Source organism: Triturus cristatus, chromosome 6 (genome assembly GCF_964204655.1).
Source record: "Triturus cristatus chromosome 6, aTriCri1.1, whole genome shotgun sequence".
Taxonomy (NCBI): Eukaryota; Metazoa; Chordata; class Amphibia; order Caudata; family Salamandridae; genus Triturus; species Triturus cristatus.
Window position 1 is genome coordinate 540,731,323 of NC_140589.1, and position 26,008 is coordinate 540,757,330.

The window sequence follows — 26,008 nt, forward strand, 5'->3', positions numbered from 1 at the left end:
TTGTGTACTAAATGGGTATTTCTGTGATAGTCAGGAGGGGCTAGGAAAACAGGTGGCAGAAGGAATGCTATGTAACAGGTACCATCCCAATCTAGAGGTAAACGTATATATGCAGTCTGGCCACATATGAAGTAGGAATGACGAGAGGCTCTGAATGTAGACTTGCCTTGATCACTGAATTTTATTACAGTGGTGCATTTACTATGGCCCATGTGTATGGAACCATTCTTTCTTACACATAATTCCCCTTTAACTGGGAATACTGACATAGCGGGCAAGATTGGTGTAGCTTCGGATTCAACATTCAGAATCATGAGGTTAAGTGTAAAATTACCTAATCCATATACTTCATTTTCTAGATCAGTTCCTGTTCTTTTGGGAAGTCCCTCCTTGTTAGGTTAGCAGACTTTAAGCAGAACTAGGTTCAGGTTTCCCCATACCCAGTTGTCTTGATAAACTGCTGAATTTGAATCTAGGGAATTAATCAAACTAAACCATGCTCCACAGGAGCCATTGTGTGTGAACGGATACGGAAAGAGGGGCAAAACTCCCTTATAGTTCTGATAGGGAGGGAGTCGGCCACATATCCAACAATTGGTAGCATTGCTGGTCTGATGGGAATGATGTAACATACTAATAAAAGTGTTGTTGCGCAGCGCAAATCTATAAGATAACTCATGCAGAGGTAATTCGCTAAAAGAATGTTCAGCAGTAACATTGTAAGCACGTTTGGAAATAGGGTAATACATATGTAGCAATACACTAGAAATGATGATCAGAAGACTTAGAAAAAACAAAATTAATAATGTCACTATGCAATGACTACGAAGCGATTTACAGTACGCATGTTTTCTAAGCTGTATCTGTCTATTTTTCTCTCTATTTCGGTCTAGGGGATACATGTCAGAGACAAATTCAACCGATTCACCTTGGAGAGGACTTAAACAATCAAATTGTCTGACTTGCTAGACCTTAGTTTCAGTTTATAGAGTTCGTTTTTTGTCTATTTAACCAAGGGGAGCTTTGAGTCTGTCTGTGAGGGAATGCAGGGCTGAGTGCTCACATCGGACGGTAGTCCATAAAATTTCTTGATATGACTCGAGTGCAACCACCCTTTACGTCCCTCAATCTTCACGGCTGTCCTTGTTGTCAGCAAAACGAGTTTGGGCGATTTCCACCTGGGCTCCAGCTGGGTCTTCCGGTCGAAATTCCTCACAAGAACCAGATCCCCTGGAACCACGTCATGGGGCTTCACCTCCGTGTTATCGGGAAAAGCTGCAGCTACCTGTGAACGACAAGATTGTAGTGCAGACATCAAGGAAGCCAGGTAATCTGTCAGCATATTACAGTCAACATCAGTTATTTTGCGAGGTATAGGCGTCCCCCACATATTTGGTGGTCTACCGAAGATCACCTCATACGGGGATAGCCCTGTTCGAGAATGTGCTACCATTCTCATGTAAAAGAGCGCAACTGGTAAGGCTACTATCCAATCGACACCTTTTTCTCTACATATTTTGGACAATCTAATTTTCAGGGTTTGATTATGACGTTCCACGAGACCTGCTGCCTCGGGATGTCGGACACAGTGGAATTTCCATTGGTAACCTAACAGAAGTGAAACGTGTTTCATCAGTTCGGATGAGAATGGCTGGCCGTTATCTGAGTACACGACACGTGGTAAACCATACCGTGGGAAGAATTCTCGAACTAACTGTTTGGCAGTAGTCGGGGCAGTGTAATCTGAAACCGGGTAGGCTTCTGTCCAACGGGAAAGAGCACAGACAACTACGAGAACATATTTGAATCCTCGACATCGTTCCATCTGGATATAATCCATCTGGAGGACTTCAAAAGCATGATCGGGAGGTTGAAATCCACCCTGCTCTACGGGGATGCTTTTACCTGGATTAAACTGACAACATATCATACAGGTACGTACTTTCTGTTTGGCTGCTGCTCGCAAGTGTTTGTTGAACCAAATGTGTTGAATGCTGTCTAGCATAGCTTTTTCTCCTAGATGCGCTGGACTATGTATTGTGTTAATGATGACTTGAACCATGGAGTCGGGAAGAAACCATATAGATTTTTCCTTCGTCATCCATCCTTGATCCGTTTGGATCCCTCCTAATTCAGTCCATTTCTTTATTTCTTCTGGTGTAGCATGCGTCTGTATGTCAATTACATCAAGGGCGGGATCCTTAACTGTCATGCAATGTGTTGGTGTCGGAACTATTGTCTTTGTCGTGTCAGTTGTATGAGTCTGATTCTGAGCAGTTTGTTTAGCTGTTCTGTCAGCTAGGTCATTACCTTGAGAAATGATATCGGTAACTTTTGTATGGGCTTTGCATTTCATAATCGATATTGCAGTAGGTAGATGAATCGCGTCTAATAGAGCTTGAATGAGGGGTCCGTGTTGGATGTGGGCACCGTGAGAAGTTAAATAACCTCTCTCTCGCCACAGTACGCCGAAGTCATGGACGACTCCGAATGCATAACGTGAATCTGTGTATATGTTGACTTTCTTATTTTTGGCTTGAATACAGGCTTGTGTCAGAGCGATGAGCTCTGCTGCTTGAGCTGACAAAGTGTTAATACAATTTGTTTCAATGACTTCAGTGTCTGTTGTGACTGCGTAAGCGGCCACTAACTCTCCTGTACTTGTTCTCATACATGAACCATCTACATACAATGTCAGGTCCGGATCTGATAAAGGGATATCTGTCAAGTCTTGTCTGGGTTTCGTCGTAATAGTAATGACTTCAATACAATCATGTGCTAATGGATCTGTTCCGTTTACTGGCAAAAGTGTGGCAGGATTTAATGTATTACAACGTCTGATTTCTATGTGTGGCTGAAACAATGTTAATTCATAACCGGTGAGTCTTGCTATAGTCAAGTGTTGTGTTTGTGTGCGGTTCAAGAGAACCTCTACTGCGTGTGGTACTTGTACTGTCAATTGATGTCCTAACACTATGGCATCGCTTTGTCTGATTGCTAAAGCTGTTGCTGCCACTGATTTCAGGCATGCAGGAAGAGCCTGAGCTACTGGATCTAATGTACTAGAGAAATAAGCACATGGTTTGTGTGATCCTGCTTGTTCCTGAGTGAGTACTGACAAAGCAGTACCTTCGCGTTCTGTAACAAAGAGTGTAAAAGGCTTACTGTAACATGGTGTTGCTAAAACAGGTGCTTGGCATAAAGCTTTCTTTAAGCTTTCAAAGGCATGTGTATGTTCTTGAGTCCAAGGGAGGACAGTCGATGTGGCTGCCTCCTGTGTTGTCAACTGGATGAGTGGTTTTGCTAGAAATGCATATTGAGGGATCCACTGCCTACAGTATGAAGTGAGGCCTATAAAAGCCCGCACCTCCTTTTGTGTCTTGGGTGGTGGCATGTTAGCAATTAACTGGATGCGATCGGGTGTAAGCTGTCTTCCCTCCTTGGACAGCAAGTGCCCAAGGTAAACAACTTGCTGGACACAGAATTGCAGCTTAGAAGGGGACACCTTGTGCCCCTTGTCGGCCACAAATTTTAATACCGTCAGTGACGCTTTTTCACATTCAGGTTCGCTTCGGGCGGTGATCAGCAGATCATCGACATACTGAAGCAAGCAGTGTTAACTGGCATGTGGATACTGTCAGGTTCTCGTTTCAGTGCTTGGCTATAGATGCTGGGGCTTTCTGTAAATCCTTGAGGTGCGCGTGTGAATTTAAAACTTCGGCCATTTAAACTGAATCCGAACAAATATTGACTTTCCGGATCTATTGGGACACTAAAGAAGCCATTCTTGAGATCAATTACAGTAAAGAACGTTGCTTCTGAGTCAATAGCTGTTAGTAATTAAGAGATATCTGGGACCACAGGGTATTGTGGTACAATACATTTATTTAATTCGCGCAGATCAATAACTAATCGATATACTGGTGGTGCTTTTGGATCCGTTCTTTTAAGAATCGGAATTATCGGGGAATTACATACATTGGAGTCGGTTTCCACAACCACTCCTTGTGCAATGAGCTCGTCAATGATTTGCAGCAAAGCCACAACAGCATCTGGTGGTAACTTGTATTGTCGCATTCGTGGTAGTACTACTCCTGTTTTCAGTGTGACTCGATATGGTGTAATGTTCATGCAACCAACATCAGTGGGGCCTTGTGCCCATAAATGTGTAGGTAAATTCTGCAGCCGGTGATCCATGTCTCTGGACACGTAGTGACCTTTGAAGTCACGTAAAAATAATCGTACTCCTTCCGGAGAACAACATATTATAGCTCCTAGAGCTTTCAATGTTTTTATACCTAACAAGTTTTCTGGACATGATTTAGTAAGCAATAAATCTGTAGTTCGTGTCAATGGACCAACCGTAAGTGGAAGGGGTTGCGTTACTTCATTAATGATAGGCTTTCCTGAGAATCCAAGGGAAATATTCTGTGAGCCTGAGAGGGGTGCCCCTGGAACTTCACTGCGTCGTATAGTTGTTCTGCTTGCCCCTGTATCAAGTAAAAACTTTCTGTCTTCCCCTAATAGTTCACTATGTACATAAGGTCCCTCTTGATCTACAGGAACCTCGATAAGGGGTAAGCCAACTTCCCTCTCTAGGCTATTTCATGTGTAGCGCTGATAATCGGGATAGTCATTTTGTGCATACTGGTACATCTGTTGTGTCGTTGCTTGTGTTGCAGCAATAGGCTGCGCTTGTGGTGGTGCTACGATCTGTTGTGGAGCTGCCTGTTGCGGAGCTGGCCTAGATTGTGCGTGCTGAGGGATTTGTTGTTGATTCTGATCCTGTCTAGGTGGACGTGGTCTTTCCTGGGTTCTACCCGTGGCGATATTATGTTTCAGAACTGGACAATCGTGTATATAATGACCTTGTTGTTTACAATAGTTGCATGTCCCTTTCGCCGGACCTGAGGAATCACCCTTTTTATGACCATCAGCTGGAACTGACTGGGCAACAAGCATTTTCATTTTCGTATCTTTCATACGTCTTTGTTCATGTTCTTGTTCTTCTCTAATTCTATTGTGGTGATATTGTAACATCTGTAACATCTGTGACGGGGTATTACCTTGCCAGGTACTCTCAAATTTCAATACTCTATTCTTAACTTGCGGTAGGGAATTTTCAACTAATTTTGTCACAAACAGATGTGGATATGACTCGCTACTTGCTTTTATGCCACTATTTATACCAAAACATTTTTCAAATCGGGAATAGAAATCACTAGTGTCTTCATCTTGCTTTTGTTTACAGGCTGAGATTGCACCCCAGTCTTCTTTTTTCGTAGTTAATAAACGTGGCAGTACCTGCACTAGTAATCCTGGTAGTGCTGTAGTCTTTTCCCCAAGCCCTGATCCTGCAGCTCGAGCCTTTTCTTCGTTTTCTAATGCTGTCCAATCTATCTTTTGGTCTCCCACCTCCCATTCCTTTTCTTTGAGTTTCTCGTAAACACCGGCAGGCATTAACACTTTTAATATTTTCATAATGTCGGGGTAGGTATACTCTCCCATGAGTAACATGTCTTTTATCTCACGGTGGAAACCTGCTGGATCCTTGTCATGGCTGGGTACTACTTTCTTCATTTCTAATAATTCAATTTTAGTTATAGGCGTGTACACAAACACGCGTGTAAAGTTATTATCTTCACCTCTGATTGGGTGTACTTCGCGTAAGGGATTCTGTCTATCTATGTGATACATTTTTCTTCCCATAGTGGGAACTGGAACATGTTCTGGGCATACGAAAACTATATACTGGTTTCGAAATTCTAGAATTTCTTTAATTAAATCAGTACCTGAACCTCTCCATTTATTCGTGAGTAATTCGGTCAATATGTCAGGTAAGGGTCCAGGATCGGAGTGTTGGCTTTTATACAATATAAGGAGGTGTTGAATCATATATATACCAGCTAAACGCTGTTCGTCTGGGGCAAGGTTCAGAAACGTGTGTGCTAGTGCATCTTCACTGTATTTGTCGGGACTGTCAGCCCATTGTACTGCTGACCTGGCTAATTCTTGTTCATCCATGGAATCGAGCATATGGTACCCCCTTCGGTCTCGGAGTAATTTATCAGCGGCTTGGAATAGGTGTTCAGGAGACCTTGTATTTAACATAGGGGCTTGAAAATGTCTATTACATTCTGGACGTATCGGACGTATCGGATCATTAAAGCATCTGGTTTTATTAAAAGATCTTCCTTTACCTACATAAGCCATCGTTTCTAATTGTCCTGTAGGCATTTCGTCCTCCTCTCCCTCTGATTCATGTTGATCTGACTCTAATCTTTCTGTATGTATTCGTTCTACTTCTTTGCGAATCTTACGGCACATAACTACTATACATGTCTGTTTATCATGTTTCCCTTCTGATATATTCTGGCCCCATCTGTTAAGTACTTGCATTTCCTCCGGATCTACCCCAGGCCTATCTCTGTTTCTGATCACACAGTTTATGAAGAAGCGTAACAGTTGTCTCTGTACATCCACTTTCTGGTATTCCATGGCTTCGTCAATACTTTCAGGGCCTCGCCCTGATTGGACAAAGTGATATATATTGTCTAAATGTGCCACCATTCCTGGTAGCGTTGCTAAATACCTTGAAGCTCGTCATATACGTAGTGATGACAGCAGCATACCGTCCCGTCTACCGGGCACAGGATCATATCTACAATCCACTAGATGCTCTTTAAACATGTCGGAAGTTGCTAGTTGGGGTGTACGTTCGTATGCTAAATCTCTAAGGGATAGTTTATTTCCTCGGGGTGGCGTGGCAAAAATTTCTGTCGTACCTCCTGTCGCACCGTCTGAGGTGCTAGGCACGAAGGGATTTGTTGGATGTAAGATAGAAACTGTAGATGTAGGAAAAGCGGTAGAAGCAGATGGACCTGTGGGAATGTGCGTAGGAGTTTGTTGTTGCAGGGATACAGACGGATGATCTTGGCGTTGAGCACCATCGGTGGGCGATGTGTGTGGCGGAGCATTAGCATATTCAGGAGCTACATCATCTAAATAGGAAGAAAGGAAAATATCTTTTGCTGTTTTGGGATGTGTTTTTATCGGGAGTAATGGAGGTGTCAAGTTTTTCGGTATTTCCGGGGTGGCCTGAGGTAACCCTTCGGCCAGAAGAGGATACATACCATTCATAAGAGTGTTTCGTTGTCTGTCTACTTGTTCTGCTTTTACTCGGGTACCTTCCCGAGTAAAAGCCGAGTAAAACCCGAGAAAATAAATTTTCTCGGGTTTTATTCGAATTCTCCCTACCTTTCTCTTCCTGTCTGAGCGCTTTTTCTGTACGTCTATATGACTCTTTACGCCATAATTCAATGGCATCTTTCTGTGACTGTCTGGCTTTCTTTTTCCATAATTCTTCTTCTACTCTCATGATGCAATCTGCATCCCAGGTCCCCGCTGCGGGCCATCTCTGACTCTCTGGTAAATCTTTGGTGTAGTCCACCCATAGATCAAGAAATAATACGGCATCTAGTCCATGCTTATGATACATAAAGTACCCTGGAGTGTCCCTAGGTGGAATGGGAACAGCTTCTTCGAGTACCCCTTTTCTGGTTTTGATCTGTCTTAATTTTGAAAAGAGCGGCATTTTTAGACCTTATTATTTGAACACACTTAATACAATAAACACAATAATGAACAATCATTCACCCCACAATATGTAGAACGTATTAAAACATTTAACATTTAACAGTTAACGAACGATGATAACTAATAGAAAACTAGTTACTGACATAATACTAACACTAGATAATACTGAATTATATGCAAGACATACTAGATATACTGCTAAACAGTACAGATACACTGCTGAAACAGTGCAGACCGGATTTGTGTACCCAAACCCGTCTTGACCGGCACAACCAATGTGCACGTCTAACTGCCTCCCCGGCAACGGTACTCACCGGGTAGCGCGGAACGGAAGGCCTCGGAACTGAACTGAAACTGGACCGGACTGGACTCGACTCGGCTGGACTCGGAACTTCGGAACCTGGTGGGCCTCTGTATACCTCGGATCTTGCTCTCTCAGCTAGGCTCTGGTCGGGATACTTCGCACTTCTCACCGCCTCGTCTGGGTGTTGATCGCAGCCTCAGTCACCCCCGCTTGGCCGGAGGGAGATACAGGAAATCCTGCGGGTACGCGTTTTTGTCCGTTCAGCTGTGGCAGGAGACCGGGCCTGCAACGCACCTCCGGCGCGTGAGATGAGAAAGTGTCCCTGTTCGGGCGCCAATTTATGTGGTAAATATTTCATTACCGGTACTATTTTTTTATGCGGTAAAGTCTAGTAAGAATAACTCAGTAAAAATAAGAGGCAGAATCCGTGGTATTAGAGGTTCTGAAAGGCTTTATTCCTCTACAAAGGAATTACAGTTCGAACCGTAGGCTTCAAATTCCATCACCACGAAGGTTCAGGAAGGGAAGGCAATACATTATTGACAAGTAATGATATTTATATGAAAAGTATTACATTAAGACAAATGCAGGAGGCGTAACAGCTGATAATACAGATAATGATACACATACGTAATGAAAAAAGGCGTACATATAGGCGTAACTAGATACGTCATTAAACATGATGTCACAAGTGGGTGGATCCATAAGAGAATCCTGCAATGTCAGCAGAAATATTTGGCAGAGATGCGCGCGCAGCCGCATGACGTGTGATTGACGTGCAACTAGAGGGTGAAGGGGACTTGACATTTAGCTCTACATGTGGAGACAGAAGTCTGAGGGGTCATGTCAACCTAATCCCAAATCATATCTAATATCTTATGTTTAAAGAACTGTATTATCCAAAAGGAAAGGTCTCTAGGATGGAATCTATTCTATACTGACTGTTAGTGCGTGTACAAGCGTCTAAGTGTCTACATGAGATGCGAGGGGGCAGGAATCTTCCATGGTAACAGGGGCTATGATTTACTTGCATGAGGACTGTGAGGCCTGGCCCTTTGCTCGGTAGCTGGAAGAATGTTTACCTAAACTACTAGACAGGAATGCATCGGATGAGGAGCGGAGCAGATAATCTTGAAGGTGAAATACAGTTTTTGGCAGGCAACAGGCTGGATCAGGCACCGTTAGCCGCGCAGGGAGTAGGACAAAGTTCATGGATACAGATGCGGGCTCGGACTGGAGCTTTCAGAGGCAGAAGGCAGAAAAAGGCTTGATGACAGAAGTCAGGGCCTACTCGCCTGAATCTGTAAAATGTGGAAAGTGAACCACATAAAGTCGGTGGCCTTTCATACTTAGGAATGGAATATCTGACCCATTCATGGCGGATCTGAAAGAGGACATGTTGACGGTGGACGCACATGTATTTGCGTCTTCATAACTGGAACTGGAGGGAACATACATGTACTTGTAACATGCACATGGAGCCGTTGGGGTCTACGATAGGGGACATAACTGATCACAAAATTCATATTTCCTCAATACAGCTAGCCAGGCCACAGGGGCCCCTTGCTCAACTTCACAGAGGCTAAAGGGGTTGCCAGTCCAAACCAGAGGAAATCGGTATGCTGTCCACAGGATGCATAGTATTAGGACAGCACAGGAGCTCGCTAATGTGCAACCAGTACAGCTGCCATCTTGGCCACACCCCACTTCTCCAACTACTTGTTCTAGTAGTGAATGGCGTCAACCAAATATTTTTTTATGACTCTTTCACCTACCTAAAAGCCACAGTTTCCTCCACCTCACAATAGCATTTTCGCAGTAAGAGCTCTAGGGCTGCACTCCCGCCCATCTTTAGTTGTATGATAAAGTATAGTGAACAACAATATTGTTAACATGAAAATTGAGTCAAAAATATTATTTACAAACATATTGGGCCCGATTCACAGAACTAACTTAAGACAAAATCCTAAACTTACTACCATTTTGGTATTCACAGAAGGCACTTACTCATTTTAGTATTCACAGAAGGCACTTACTCATTTCGGTATTCACAGAAGTTAGGAGTCCTAACTTTAGGACTCCTAAATGCCTTCTGTGAATACCGAAAGCCTTAAAATTAGGATTTTTCTCAGTTTAGTAGTAGTATAGTTAGGACTCCTAACTTTAGGACTCCTAAATGCCTTCTGTGAATACCGAAAGTCTTAAAATTAGGATTTTTCTCAATTTAGTAGTCCTAAGTCTAAACTTAGGACTACTAAATTGAGAAAAATCCTAATTTTAAGACTTTCGGTATTCACAGAAGGCATTTAGGAGTCCTAAAGTTAGGAGTCCTAACTATACTACTACTAAACTGAGAAAAATCCTAATTTTAAGGCTTTCGGTATTCACAGAAGGCATTTAGGAGTCCTAAAGTTAGGAGTCCTAAACTTAGGACTACTAAATTGAGAAAAATCCTAATTTTAAGACTTTCGGTATTCACAGAAGGCATTTAGGAGTCCTAAAGTTAGGAGTGCTAACTATACTACTACTAAACTGAGAAAAATCCTAATTTTAAGACTTTTGGTATTCACAGAAGGCATTTAGGAGTCCTAAAGTTAGGACTCCTAACTTCTGTGAATACCGAAATGAGTAAGTGCCTTCTGTGAATACCAAAATGGTAGTAAGTTTAGGATTTTGTCTTAAGTTAGTTCTGTGAATCGGGCCCTACGTGTTTATATACCAAAAATGTAATGTACCAAAGTATACTGTAAACATATTGTGTAAGAGAATATCACAAAAAGATAAGTATATTGTTTTATTAATAAAATGAATTATAATTGATTTATTTACAATTTTACATTACTAAAAGTAATATAGTTTAAAATAAATAGTTTTTAATAACATATTAAGAATGTGTGTATACACACGCACACATATATATATAAATCTTTAAAAAATGGTTTCTTCATAGGGGCGTGGACAAGATTGCAGACGAGTAGGACATACCTGCTCACTCCTCCGTGGAATCCACCTAGGACCCACCCTCTGATTGAATTGCATACAGCGGCTGGGACACAGCATTGATCCTGTGCTATCCCTGTCCCCTGCCTGCCGGGAGTCGATTGGGCTGGGAGTGCCACTGGTGCCTGGCCTGGTGCTCCCAGAGTCTGGCGGCCTCACTTGGTGCTGTGAGGTGGGAGACGCGGTGGCTGCCTTCCGGCGATCCATGGCACCAGCAGCAGCCAGACAGAGACGGATTGGGTGAGATTGGGAGGCACAGCGGCAGGCGGGGGCGGGCTTGAGGGAGAGACGCTGGACAGAGGAGATAGAGGTGAGCAGGATGTGGGTGCCTCTCCCCACCCCGCCCTTTCCTGCACAAGCTGCATTTCTGAGAGGGAGGCGAGAAGTGGATTCTCGGGCGACTCCCTGACCAGGAGCCTGGTCCAGCCCTGAGCGAGCGGAACTGGCCCGGGTAGCGGGTAAGGGGAGCCATCGCTGTTCGTGCGCTCCCCCCTGTGCTGGAAATGAACTGCCCAGGCAGGGCTGGACAGGAACAGATTTTTGGCCCCACTGCGACATTGCTCCCCAGGGTGAGGCCTGAGGATATCGAAGCCTCCCTGCTAAAGGAGCCAGCCGGAGTCCCTGGAGAGAGGTCCGTCAGTGAGGGTTGTCCTGGTGAGATAGAGAGGGGCCAGACTGAGAGCGAATCCCCCCCGAAATCAGATCCGGGGGGGAGCCAGCTTGGGAGTTGCACCAACCCCGCCTTTGGGGACCTCGATCCACCGCGTGTCTGAGACTGAGGAGGAGGTCTGGGGGAGGCAGGCCTCTGCGGAGTGTCTTCTGTGCCTGAGTAGTCTGACAGATCTCCTTCTGGAGGTTGCCCCCCTGAGGGGAATAGTGAGGCAGAAGTGGCCACGGGACAGGCGACTTACAACAGTCCTTTATCAGGTCAGGGCCGTCTTCAACATTGAGAAGGGGACCCCACTGTTCTATAGCCATGGTGCTTAACAAGGCCAAGAGAGAGCGGACAGTCAAACATCTCCTGCTTAAATCTGGTGCAGGAAGCACTGGGACTCCTTCACCCTTTCTGGGCAACACCGTAGATAATGAGGGGGCAGAAGCTGGCAGCCCGATAACACTTTCTTTTCTGGAGTCCCTCTTCGCCTCCATGAAGGATGATTTTCATACCATGAAAAAAGAGATAACTCAAGAGCTACGAGAGGTACAGAGAGACCTGGACTCAGTGGGGGACGGAGTAGACGCGCTCGCGAATCAGGTGACACTGAGGGACGAGGAGAACATCTTCAGCAAGAGGGCCTCTGCCTGCAAGATCAGCAGTTAGACCTCCAAGCCTACGCGGATGACCTTGATAACCACTCCCGGAGGAACAACATTCGAATCCGGGCGATCCCGCAGTGTTGGAGTTCTTTTGCTTCATCCTTGGGGCCCTGCCAGAGCTGCGGATCAAGCTTGACTGAGTGGGCCTGAGGAGACCTGCTGTGGCCCCCCCTCCAGACATACTTATATGTATGCACGACTTTCAGCTCAAGGAGAAGATTCTTTGAGAGGCTCGAGGCAAGCATCCGATCGAATTTCAGTCAGTTAAACCCCTTCTCTTCCAGGACTTGGCAGCATCCACTCTACAAAAAAGAAAGGATTCAGACCGATCACCTCCTTCCTGCGTGCTAAGGATATCTCTTACTCCTGGGGACACCGTTTCCATCTGATCTTTAAATGGTATGGCTCGCTGGTCTAGACACTCACTGCGGGAGGCCCAAAAGGTGCTTGGACTCTCTGACGAGGAATTGAATAAGCCTCCACAAAAAGGGACCGACCGACGCTCGAATGGCCTTGCTGGTTGGAGGAGAGTGGAACACTACCCGCATCGCCTCATACCGGATCCAGAGACGATCACAAAGGAGAGGCAAATGGTCAGCCAGCCAGGGTGGAATAAACTAAAGTGGGCAATGTTGCATTGATGGGGGAGACGATGCAGAAACTTGTATTGGCCTAGACCCAGGTCTAGTCGCATGGGGCCTGGGCAGGGCGGAGTGGTGGGCCGGACCCTGCGGACATCTCACGCCTTTCCATGGGTTTGAACACCCAGGACTCAATGGAAACTCAGGGTTTATTGTTTATTGTTTATGTTTGTTCTTATTTGGTGTGTTGTGGTTCTTCTTCTCCCTCCCATACAGGTTGCCCGTCATGTTCCACTCTCACGGCACACGACTCACAGATGCCATGCAGGCCTTTTGATCCTTGCGGGGCTGGCCCTGGGGTTCGTTACACCTTTCGAAATTTGCTGGGTACCTCACTGACCTCCTCCGATGGCTGAGAACCTCAAGATACTCTCACTCAATGTAAAAGGCCTTAATAGTTTGATCAAATAGAAGGCCACACTAGCATGCCTAGAGAACTCATGAGCACACATTTGTCTCTTACAAATGACCCACCTGCTTTTTGGAGACACTCATAGATTGCGTACCAGAGTGTTTCCGCACCAGCTATTCTCATCACATAATTCCAAAATGGCAGGGGTGGCGAACTTAGTTTCCACCTCTTTTCCTGGTAAAATAAGCCACAAGCGAGCTGAAATAAAAGGGAGGTGGTTGGCGCACACATTCACCTTGGGCCATCATGTGTTCACTCTGGCCTCCGTCTATGCCCCTAACACTGGGCAGGAAGAGTTCCTGTGTGAGGCAATAATGGAAGTTGTTGGATTCCCGAACAGGGCACTGATAGTGGGGGGAGACCTTACTCTTATCCTGGATAAAGCAATGGACAGATCGGCTCAGCGATACGAGCAGATGGGGGCCCTTTCTAAACGAGGGAGACAGCTACCGGCAGAGGCTGGTTTGTCAGACACATAAAGGTCTTGCCATCCATCAGCCAGAGAATACACATTCTATTCTCACCCACATACGACTTACGCCAGAATTGATTACATACTGACTAGTGAGGTTATGTCTCAACAAACGCAGCAAATAGAGATTCTCCCTTGTGCCCTATCAGACCACTTGGCAGTGCACATAACCCTTGCTCAACCTCGTCCACGCCCCTCTCTGTGGAGGTTGAGGGAGACTCTACTGCAGTGTCCTACGATGGTACAGCATATTACGAAGGCTATTAAGGATTACCTGGCGATCAATGACACGCCTGATATTTTGATTGCTACCCTGTGGGATGTACTAAAGGCAGTCATCAGGGGGAGATAATTGCCATCTCTGTAAATGACAATAAAATACGGAGGGAAAAGAGGGATCAGCTCTCCGCAGAGTTAGCGGAAGTAGAACACATACACCAAAGGACAGGAGCCCCCAGAGTCTGGAAACAGCTGACTGCGGTGAGGGCGCAACTAGCGGATCTCGATGTTGACAGGGCAGAATATGCGGTTTGCATCTGCGGCATGCATTCTATTCCAAGGGTGATAGATGTGGGAGGCTCTTGGCAAACAAGCTACAGGGTGCAGCAACAATCATCCTCTGTCCCCTCGGTTTTTAAATCGCTCGGGGCAGGAGCAAACTTCTGACCACAACATTGCAGACAGCTTCCGACAGTACTAAGGATCCCTATACAAAGCACAGGACCTCCCTGCAGAGGCGCCAACACTATTTGCAAGGGGTACAAACTTCCAGGCTAGTTTCCAGCCAGGTGGCCAATCTGGTTAGAAGAAGTTCTATGTGCGATTTTCAAACTAAAACCCTCAAATCCCCAGGCCCGGAAAGCATTTCCTCTAATTTTTATAAAATCTTCTGTGCCATGATAGCCCCTCTGCTCGTGAGAGTTTTCAACTCGATCGGGTCTACATCCCCCATGCCACATACCATGTTAGAGGCCTAACCATGTTATACCCAAACCAGGGAAGGATAAGCGTAACTGTGCCTCTTACCATTCCATCTCACTCCTTAATGTGGATCTCAAAATCTTTACTGGTATCTTGGTCCAGAGACTCTCTCCCTGCCTTCCTGGGTTAATCGACCCAGATCTATCTGGGTTTTTAACTGGCCACCAGTGGTCCGATAACACCAAGCGCCTCCTACATATCATAGACACAGCCGAAGGCTTTCAGGATGAACGCAAGATTGCTTCAGTAGATGCTGAAAAGGCTTTTGATAGAGTGCATTGGCCCTATCTTAAAGCTAACCTGCAACATTTTGGACTTCAGGATCGATTAATTGACTGGATTTTTAGCAGCTACACCGTGCCGGTGGCTTTGGTCCGGGTGAACGGGGTAGTCTCGGCCCTTTCTCCATCCAACAGGGGACAAGGCAGGGGTGTCTTCTCTCACCGATCCTATTTGGCCCTTTATATGGAGCCCATGGCCCAAAGGGTGAGAGATGACCCTTTGATCACTGGGGTAAGGTTTGGAACGGACGTTCACAAGATTAGTCTCTATGCAGATGATGTGGTGGTCACCCTGGAACAACCAGAGCAGTCGCTCCCCACCTTGCTGGCTAAGCTAGAGCAGTTTGCATTGGCGTCGGGTTTTAAGATCAATGTCACCAAATCTCAGGCCCTTGACCTGACGTTCAGCCCAGCAACGCGGCAGTTATTCCAACGGTCGTATCATTAGCAATGGAGCATATTCCCTACCTAGGGCTACAACTCACGCCCAGCATACAGACCACGGTCTTCCTAAATTATACAGCAGTGCTGAGACAGGTTTGTGACTATCTACGTAAATGGCGATCACACTCCCTCTCCTGGTTGGGCAGAATCGCAGCGATAAAAATTACTATTTTACCCCGAAATCATACACGTATTTCATGCCCTCCCAGTGGCCCCTCCTTCGGTAGTGCTACACTCCCTACAGAGAGTCATAGCACGCTTCACGTGGAGGGATCAGTGGCCCCGGTTGAGTAAAGAACTATGAACAGGACCCTCTTTGAGGGAGGTTAGAGGTCTACAGGAATATTGCTGGGCAGTCCAGTTGTGTGCCTTGGTTGAATGGTCCAGACCAGAGTCCGAGAAACACTGGCTGGTCATGGACAGGTCGTTAGCCAAGCAACCACTATGGGGGATTCCTTTTCTTGCTAAAACAGGCAGACCTCGTAATTTATACCTTTCCAAGGTCAGTCAGCCAAAGACTGCGCAGAGTCAACCCAGCATGTAGCCCACTCTGCTGGAGGGCCTGCGGGTCATACGGTACCCCAACTCACCTTTTATGGGACTGCCCACACCTCACTCAATATTGGCAACAGTAACTGGATGATATTGATACCCATTTTGACACCCAAATAACTTGTTTCCCATCATACATCCTCCTAGGTCTGCCCAACTCTCGTATCTTTCCACTCAGATCTCAGTGGGGTAAACAAATGGCACTGGCTCTGGGGGTAGCCTTGCAAAACGTCCTCTCACACTGGGGGAAGGCGACAACACCAACACATGTTGGATGGCTACACAGACTGTGGGGAATCCTGGAGATGGAAAAAACATTCGCTAACTCTCGTTCACCCTGGGGCCTCTTTCCAGGACATGTGGGAGCCCTTCTTATCGCTGTTGTCCTCCGAATTCAGGGAACTAACTTGCCCTAAATATTTGAGACTATTGTGTCCGATCCGCCTCAGAAGACACCTGGGGATGGTGATGCAATGAGGACTCCCAGACATAGGCATCATGGCCTGCGGTGTAAGAGAGACTTTCTAATGTTATCTTTTATGAGTTGTATCTGAAGCAAGGGAGGGGTAGGGTGGGGGTAGGGGGGTGAATTTGTTTCTTTTTAGTGTGTAGAAGTGTGCTCCTCATGCCGACCCTGTTAGTCCTTCGACAGGTAGGACATGCAGAGGGGAATGTGCATTGTATTTCAGGTACATGTTATATGTGTTCATGAAATTAATAAAGAAATGTAAAACAAAAAAATTGTTTTTTTATTTTGCCACAAATGCCGTGCTGGCACCATGGGAGTTGTGCATGGCGTCTCGTGCAGCCCCCAGCCCATAAATCAAAAAATTCCTCTGAAAGATAGAAACACTCACTCAAGGGATATTTTGGATTCTTTAAAAAATATTTTAAAAAATTAAACAAATTTTTTTATATATCTAATTTTTAAATATTAAAAGTGATGCAAAATTTAAATGAACAAACACACATTTACAGAACAAAAAATTGCAAACTGATTTAAATATTTAAACGAATATATAAAAAATAGTTCTCTAAAATACTTTAAACCAAATATATAATTCAAATAATTATGCATATTTTAACAAAAATATGATTAAGAGTAACATTATTACATATAAATATTATATATTAAAAGAGTAACAATAAAATTGTTAACATAAAAAAACGTAAAGCAACTTTTTTCAACAAATGCAAATGATACTATTCCCACTCCAGAGCCTAAGCAACAGTAGGGACAGTGTGGGACTTCCGAGGGGTTAGATTTACTATTCCCAATCCAATCCAAGCAACAGCAGTTAAGGTGTTGGACTTCAGAGGGGTTCGATTTACTATTCCCACTTTGATCAAAACAACAAAAGGGTAAGTGTTAGACTTCAGAGTGGTTACATAATTCATTGTAAGTCATAAGTTTTTTTTAAACCTTTCATCATCTAACAATATAAAATAATGTAAATACATTTAAAACCGATGCACACTATGTACAATAAGAAAAGGTACATTACAATTAAAAAATAGCAAAATGAATTATAATGAATTAAACATTTTAATAAATTCATGCAAAAATCACTACACTTCATACTACACAAAAAATACTGAACGCCAAAAAGTAAATTGAATAAGCAATAAAACAACAACAAAGAATAATACTTAAACAAATGAAATCGAAAGCAATATTCAATATAAAATAAATTGTAGAAATGTTACCATGAAATACAATTATAAAATGTTAGTATTTTATCTAAAACAAAAAAATGCATACTAGTTAATTAGAAATGTACATAATTATTAATCAATTGAATATTCAAATGACATAAAAATGTAATAATGCTAAAGTAAAAATTCAACTTAAATTATAAATAATAAACTTACATTAAAATTAAAAAATGAAAGTTCAATAAAATACTAATTATTCAAATAAACCATTTAAATATTCAAAACCATAATAAATATTTACAATACAATAAACATAAACATTGCAGCAGAACACGAGGGACCCTTGTTTTGTTTTTAAATCCCTCGCCAAGCACTGTTGTTAGCCTGTGCTACAAGTGCTGTGTCATCACACCCCTGACACACCCCCTCCAATGCCAAGCCTCAAATTCACCACCATAGCGCGTCTGCACTGCCTTGTTGTAGGTAGTTGCAACTGCTACTGAAGTAATTTCATTTCCTTGTATGCAGCATAAGTGTGGTTTTGGAACTGCCTGGTTCCACAGCATATTAGCAGCACCATCTTCAAAGGGCTTCTTAGTCCTTCCTTGTAATTCATTTTATTCTTATTCTTATTTTATGTGTTCTTTGGTTTCAACCTTTTTTTCTTTAGTATGTGTTGTTTTACCAGTAGTGTCTGCCGCAAGGGAGCTTGTGGCAGAACATGGTGCTTGCTGGACCGTTGTTTTGTTTTTATTTTCCTCCCCAAGCACTGTTTTAGCCTGTGCTGAAATCGTTGTCTTATCATGCCCGCTGACACTCCCCCTCCGATGGTGAGATTCAAATTCGCCACTGCTGGGACACCTAAGGCAAGCCAATATGCGCCTATCCATCCTCGGACTGCGCTCAGTGCCAGCCACTATGCTAGTTGTGCTCCACAGCTCAGTGACCCTATGCACTACTCTACGGATCAGTTGTCCAGTTTGTATCATTCAGGTAAGTGCTGCCATGGGCCTATCTTGAGTCCAGATAGCCATCTGGACTGCCTTGCTTTTCCCAGTTGTATGCTCACCATATTAAATTTTAGGATTTAAAACTGAGGCCTATTGAGGCCACAAGCAAGCCCCAAACCATACAATCTTTTTGGGACTTGTCGCTGTACCTCATTAATTCTTGCTCCCTGATTAAACATGCACTTGAATTAGCTTACTTCCTTGAGATGTAACCCTTAGATATTGCTTTTGTCACAGAGACCTGGGCTGATGAAGGCTCCGGACCCGAACTTTCAGTTGTGGTCCCAGCAGGCTACTTTCTCTTCAGATTAGATCTTGTAGGGGAAAAGAGGCGGTGCCATGATTTATCATAGTTTTTTAATACTTCATTTGTTAGACACAATGGCTTTCAAGAGCCTGAATCTTTATCTTTTGAAATCAAGCTTACTAAGCATTATACTTTAAATGGATTACCTATTTACCACCTCCCTAGCCCCAGTGTGGCCTCTACCTTTAATCTATGCCAACTCCTTGACATTAAAGCTGACTCTTGTTGATTTCAATTTTCATCTAGAGAACCCACTAAACAATAACAAAGACCCTCTTTATGGATGTGATGGATAGCTTCGGCCTAGAACAACTGGTCAAAGGATCCACACAATTGGCAGCTCCCCTGCTCAATGTTTTATTTCTGATCACCCCCATCTCCAAAATCTTCCATCCCTTCCTTTGGCTTGGTCTGACCACTTAGCAGTTATGTTTAACCTTAAACGTTCTTCAAATGTTCCTGGGATTGCAAGGCCATCACCCTTAAGGCACTCTTCCCGTGGCACACCAGTAACACAGTTTCAAAAATATCTACCCTAGCCCCTGTTATAGTTTCTCATGACCTTGACATTGCAGCCAGTTCCTACCATCAGTGGATCAATTCCACCCTTAATTAGTTAGCACCACTTAAGGCCCAAAAAAGTCTCAGAACTTCACCTTCCAAAACTTGGTTTTCAGAAAGTCTGAGTCTCCAAAAAACAGTCCTGTCGCAGGCTAGAAAGGCAATTGAGGCTCAAATAGGAACCTATGAAAAAAGAATTGTTTAGGCGTTCATTAGTAATCTGCAAAAACATGATTCTTAAGGAGAAAACTAGCCACTACACCCATAAGATAGAATCCTCAAAAAGTTCTTCAAAATAACTTTTTGCCACTGTTAAAAAACTAACTAAGCCCATTGAAAATAAGAATAGCAGGATTAGTCAAACCTTTGTGACAGCAGTTCCTGAAAATGTAAGTCACGTTTGCTGTATCAGCAAGAATCTCTAGATCTGGGGAACTGGTACTTTGTCAAGGCAATGGATTAAAATATAACATCACACTAATGGAGTAAAGACTGTCCTCCACTCTCTAAATCAGCTTCTGAGTTTTTAAATCTAGGCATTGGCAAAATTTCTATTATGTCGGTGAGATCTTGCATATTTTTATGTAACACGTATCATATCAAAGTTCTGAAATTATGCCACAAAGCAGAACATTGGTGGATGTTGCTCATGGCACTTGAGTTTTTATGTTCATCCTTGTGTGCAAAATGGGTGCGAAGATGCATTAAGCACAAAAATATAGAGCTAAATGTCAATTCTGCATTTCACATGATTTCACAAGTTTTTGGAGTAAGTTGCTCTCAGACACACAGTGCAAATTACATAAATCTCTTGACCACCATGCCCATATGTGGATCAATAAGATCGGTCAGGAGGCTCTGGAAAAAAATAATAATACATCCCAACTTAACAGTAGCCTTTCAAAAGGGTGTAAAAGCATCTCATTTCAGAATATAATTCATCTGTCAAAAAGGTGCTTACCTAAGTGTAGTATGTAATGCCAACTCAACCTTCTACCGGATATCTCAATATGTCCGTTATTCTAGTAGAGGGTTAAAAATATGTACACAATAACATGATTAATAGCCTCTTGCAGACACCACAGCAAAATGATAACTAGACTGTAGAAAGAGTAATATACTATCCTGTTCCCTGCGATATATGGGAAATATCGGTTGTATAAAATAATCTTTATCTACTTGCTTATGTTTCAGAGAGATACCAATTATCAATCCAATTGCTGTATCTGAGCAATGTATGATGGTAGGCTCAATAGTTAAATGACCCATGTTCTGGTATTGCCCACGTATTACACTCGCCTCGACTCGCAGTAGGAGTTTCCTATGTGGTAATACATACACTAAAGCAACTAAGGCAACAAGGAGCTACATACCCCAAAAATAGTGTCCATATTCTCCATTCTCGACACCCTGTCGAACCGGGTTACAAGCTAATCTCATATGGCACAGAGCTGAAAATGGAGCGGTTAGCTCACCTGCTGTGAACGCGCGGTTGTTGCTTCAAAGAAGGGGGCAGGGTGCACGGGACACATGGCGTCCATGTCACGTGCACGCCAGGTCCCATAACTATAGAGACAAAGTAAACACACAAGATCAACATGCCGCTCCAATTGCGGCCGTGTGTATCAGCCCTCTTTAACGTGTTTATCTCTCATTCTGCGATTTAAAAAAAAAGAAGTGCCTCATGTTTAAAAGTCGAGATCGAGTGCATTGGAACACCTATTCATAATTATATCAGCAGTCGAGTACACAAAAAAACTCGTAAGATGCCTCAAGAAGTGTATCTTACGTGATGTTTTGTATACTATTTATAAAAGAATGTAAACAGTGAAGGGCAAGATTATTGGCAGCAATTCCTCTAACCCGCAAAATAAACATGCCGCTCCAATAGCGTCCGTGTATAATGGCCCTTCTACGCGTGCTTTTCTCTCTCTGATATTTGCGGGGAAGTTCATCATATGTGCAAAGTCGAGATCAGATATACAAAAGATCACCCATTAATATATATATCTGAAATCAAGTGCCCGAAATCTTGTGATGCACATCACGTTATGTTGTGTATACTATTTCAAAAGGGATCTTCACAATGAAGGGCAAGAGCGTAGACAACACTTACTCTATAATAAAGTGTCATATTAGCATTCTTTCCTCATTCGGAGTTCCTATGATGGAATATCAGGCCTTATAAAATGGTACCTCTACTAGGGGGTGAACAGCTTAATAACAAGTGTATATATCTCTATCAATCACCATGCAGCCGCAAGGTGTGCCACCTGTTATATGTGTTATTGAGAGCCCACAGCACACCAGGGTATGTCATCATTAAGGCCTTTATGATGGCTCTTCTATCTGAACACCCATCTTTGTTCTCTGCGGAACAACACAGTTTCAAGGGGTCCCATATCTCTATGGTAATGGGGTTTGTCCAGTACTACCCATCTTAGATCTCTCTCTGTGTGTCCCACATAAAGGAAGTGTCTGGTAAGTTTGGTGTTGGATTTCTTACATTTGATTGAACTCTTGTGTTCAATCATCCTGGTTTTAACTTTTCGGGGAGTCATAACGACGTAGTAAAACTTACATGGGCATTGTATCAAATATATCACCGCTTCAGAATTACAATTGGTATGACTAGTAAGTACCCAGTGTTTTTAAACCCAAGTCAAGTTGGAGCGTCCGTGTGGTCAAATGACAAACCACACATTTACCACAGGGAGAATGTCCCTGAACCGGTAAGCCAGTATGGATGGTCCGTACCTGGTTTCTTTCTTGTAACACTCTCGGCCGAGAGTGTACCAATATATTCCCAAGATTCCTACTGCGTTTAAAGGCAAAAAGGGGCCTCTCAGTTTTTTTGCCTTTGTTCAAGATGTGCCAATTTGAATTAATAGCTTTCTTGATAGTAGCGCTGAGATGGCTGAAGGTGCTGACACATACCAAGCGATTGGTGGGATGTTTCACATATGTCTCTAGCAATGCCTAGCGATTATTGTTCTTAGCTCTCTTCTTCGCATTCTGTATCAATCGTGTAGGGTAGTGTCGGATGTGGAGGTGTTCACTCAACGTGGTTGCATGCTTGTGATACATGCTAAATTAATCGTAGATATTGTCCTATAGGAGGATTATCACGGAGGGCACGGGGATGAAAACTCGTATAATTGAGAAGTGCGTTACATGGTATTTTAACCACTACCACCTAGGAAGGAGGAATAAAGTTGTTATCCCTAAGTAGGTAGTTTTTAATACACTTTCTCACTCATCCTTTAGCACTCTGCCCCTCCTCACCATATTGAGTTGGTAGAACCAACACGTGCTTAATACTCCTGCTCCTTCCCTCTTGGATTAAATTGTAGCCCACATGAGGTACCTTCCGGTCCTCATGTGTTTGGAGAAACCCAAGGATGAAGCATGTCACCCTCGGGTGAGTGAGGGTTTTCGTCCACAACAATGTTGTGCTCATTCACTTCCACCTTTTTTCCCTTCTATTTAGTCTAGACTTTCTTCTAGATTGCTACCCTATATTTTGTGTGAGTTTAATAATAATTTTTTGTACCTCAAGGATTGTATACATAACTGGCCAAAACCTCTGTACATTGAGACTGTCTTCGGACTCGACTCTGTTGATGCTCTCCCGGCCACTGAGTTTGATTAAATCAACATGCTCCTGTTTTGCCAAACGCCCCTTGTCTTTTCATTTTTTCAAGGTAAATTCATATTCGAGCAACACCAATTGTTGCAAATTTGCAAAACTTTGCTAATATAATGAAAAACTTTGCACACCTCTAGTGTTTGTACTGTGAAAGATTAGTAAAGTTGCCCAGTGATTAGTTTAAAACAGTATTGCAATGTAACATCTCAGAATAAAAAATTTTCTAACCACTGCTCCTTTACATTGATTTTCATGTTTTTGAGGTAGAAATGTGTATTACAAAATTTATCATGTCATTTTCAGCTGTCTCAAAATGTGTTACAGAGAATGGTACTATGTACGTGTTCTGGGCCATTGAGTGTTACAGCCTTTGAATAAGTCAGCCATATTTCAATCAAAGTACAAAGTTTTTTGTCCAGTCTCATCTTGATTATGTGATCAGGATAGAATAACCTCATGGCAAAATATCACTATCACTTGGTTGCTATCATCTTCAGTGAGAGAGAGTGGTTAGCTTGGGCTTTGGAGTTTGTCCATTTTAAGAAATTGAATTATTACTGTGGGTGGGTGACTGCCTATCTCAAAGAGTATTCACATCTCTTGTCAGGGTGTACCCTAAAAGTGACTAACCTAACCTGATTTCAAAATGCTGGTAGCTACGGCTCAGAGTAGACACACTCAATTTAGTGCAATGTGTAAAGTATTTACATAGTACAAACACAGTAATAAAGTCAAAACGCTAAGCAAAAAAAAAACAGACTGCATTAGAAATATAGAGTACAGTTTAATAAACAAAATGGCCCTAAACAACAAAAATCCAATTAGCAGACCTGGAAGTATGTTTTTTAAAGGTTTGAGTAACAAAAAGAGTGATGCTCCAATGATAGTCTATTTTAGCACAAGACCAGGACCTAGCCATGTTTTCAGGCTGACCAATGGGCTTGACACACCAACCAGGTTCATCCCGGTCAAAGATTCTACTTTCTGACTTAGCCACCACAAGGCTGAATACCTTCTCCACTAGCTCGCACTGAATCAGATTTGCTGTTGCAAAACGTTTTTGAGCAGGAGCCACCTGAATCTTTGGGTAATAGGCAATGCACCTTCAGTGGATCGGTTTCACCTTTTTTGTCCAAATCCTTCGAAGTCCAAATGTTTCTAAGACCAAGGTTTAAACAAACTTTAGGAGGAGTACAATTGGTTATCAGGCAAGCGTCCAGGATCTTGGGGTCAGCCCTTGGGAGTCAAAACTAATTCAAGCAGAGGCCATCAGCTAGGTCCATATCAGGTGAAATTGGAACTAGTCATTTGGGTAGTTGAAGAAAAAGGCTTCTTGTCTGTTATTACATTCTTGTTTGCTTGAACAGATCAGTCTTCTGACCCTTGGAGTCTACCTCTTTGTTCTGGGTACAAAAGGGAGAACAGGTCCAGTGTATTCGGCTCTTTTTATGTCTCAGACAGGAGGAACAGTTCTTTTGTGTTCTTCCACAGGGTTAGAAAGAGTTCTGAGGAGGCTACTGAAGATGCCACATGCATGCTAGCACCAGCCTGTGGGTGGGAGAAACTCCTGGCCACTTCCTCACCTTTGAGCAACACCTCCTCTATGGTCATTCTAGGTGAGGTCTAGGGTCAGCTTCTCTCTCATGGGATTGGTGCCTCACTTTCTGGTCAACAATGGCAGGTCCTGCCTACGCATCAGCTAACATTTGCCTGTGACAAGGTAGGGCTCTTTGAAGGTAATAAAGTTCCTGGACACAGCCCCAGTGGTCATCTTGCCAGAGGAACAGAGACATCTCCCTACACTCAAGTACTTTGTCCTGCTCTGAGAATAGTTTTTACACCGCATCAAAGGGCTATTCAGCTGCCAGATGACATTTGGAGTTCATGCAAATGTGCCTCTAAAGGGTTTAGGCAGGGAAAAGGTAACTTTCTAAAAGTACCTTTTCAAAAATATTTAGCAGAAATCTGACTTCACCAATAGATTGAGCATTTGCTAAATAGTTATAAAAGTCTACAAATGACATTTGTAGCTGTTTCCAAACCATAGATAACATTATTAAATTTAAGATTGTATCCGAATGCTTTCCTTTTGAGTTGCCAACCTTGCTATTGGTCGAATTTGCAGTTTATAACTGCACACATATGCTACCACATATGCTACCACTTGTCATCCTACGTCATGTTAGCACTGTCACTGCAGTGGGTGGCACAGGAAATGCTGCAGTCCACTAGTGGCATTTAACTTACAGGCCTTTGGTATACATTGCAACATTTCCTAGGGACTTACAGATAAGTTAAATATACTAATGAGGGGTATGCTAATGTCATCATGTTGAAAGGGAGAGCACAGGCACTTTTCTTTTACTATAGGTTAGCAGAGGGCAAAGTGCACAGAGTTCTACTGCCTAAAAAAACAGTCAATGCAAAAATCTGTGGGTACACCATAAAAATGATAATTCTACAGGTGATAGTTTAAACATGTCTGCCCTTTATCCCTTCTTTGTTCAGCCAGTAGGACGGCCCTTGCTGAAAAGCAGGGCACATAGGTAGATACAGATTCCTGTAATGTGAATTGTTGCCATGGCCTAATTATTACAATAGTCGAATAATTAACACATCAAAGTCTGCAACTGTATTTATTTCATATCAAAACAAAAGAGCATGAACAAAGGCAACACTAGTACACTCTCAGCCTATAGAATGCAAACTTTCCAGAGGGTGGTCTACATATATTATCCTCTAGGGGAAATATGTTTTGGAAGAAGCACATAGGGCCCAATGAAGGCAGACAAAAGTGCTCCTCTAGTGCAGATAGAAGTAGAACC

General features: G+C 43.2%; 1 protein-coding gene across 5 annotated transcripts in view; it reads right to left on the reverse strand.

Annotated features, from left to right (window-relative positions):
• Window positions 1-26,008, reverse strand: part of LOC146817381 (uncharacterized) — a 67,941-nt gene that overhangs the window by 33,663 nt on the left and 8,270 nt on the right. For 3 of the 5 annotated variants that reach the window (XM_085610982.1, XM_085610985.1, XM_085610984.1), the window contains 2 exons: window positions 21,010-21,100; window positions 20,496-20,556 (listed from right to left, as the gene is read on the reverse strand). The exons of 1 other annotated variant lie outside the window; for it this stretch is intronic. In XM_085610982.1, coding sequence (XP_085467108.1) covers window positions 20,496-20,556; window positions 21,010-21,100 — 152 coding nt within the window. The remainder of the gene's footprint in view (window positions 1-20,495; window positions 20,557-21,009; window positions 21,101-26,008) is intronic. One more of the 5 variants, XR_014963000.1, reaches the window with a different exon arrangement.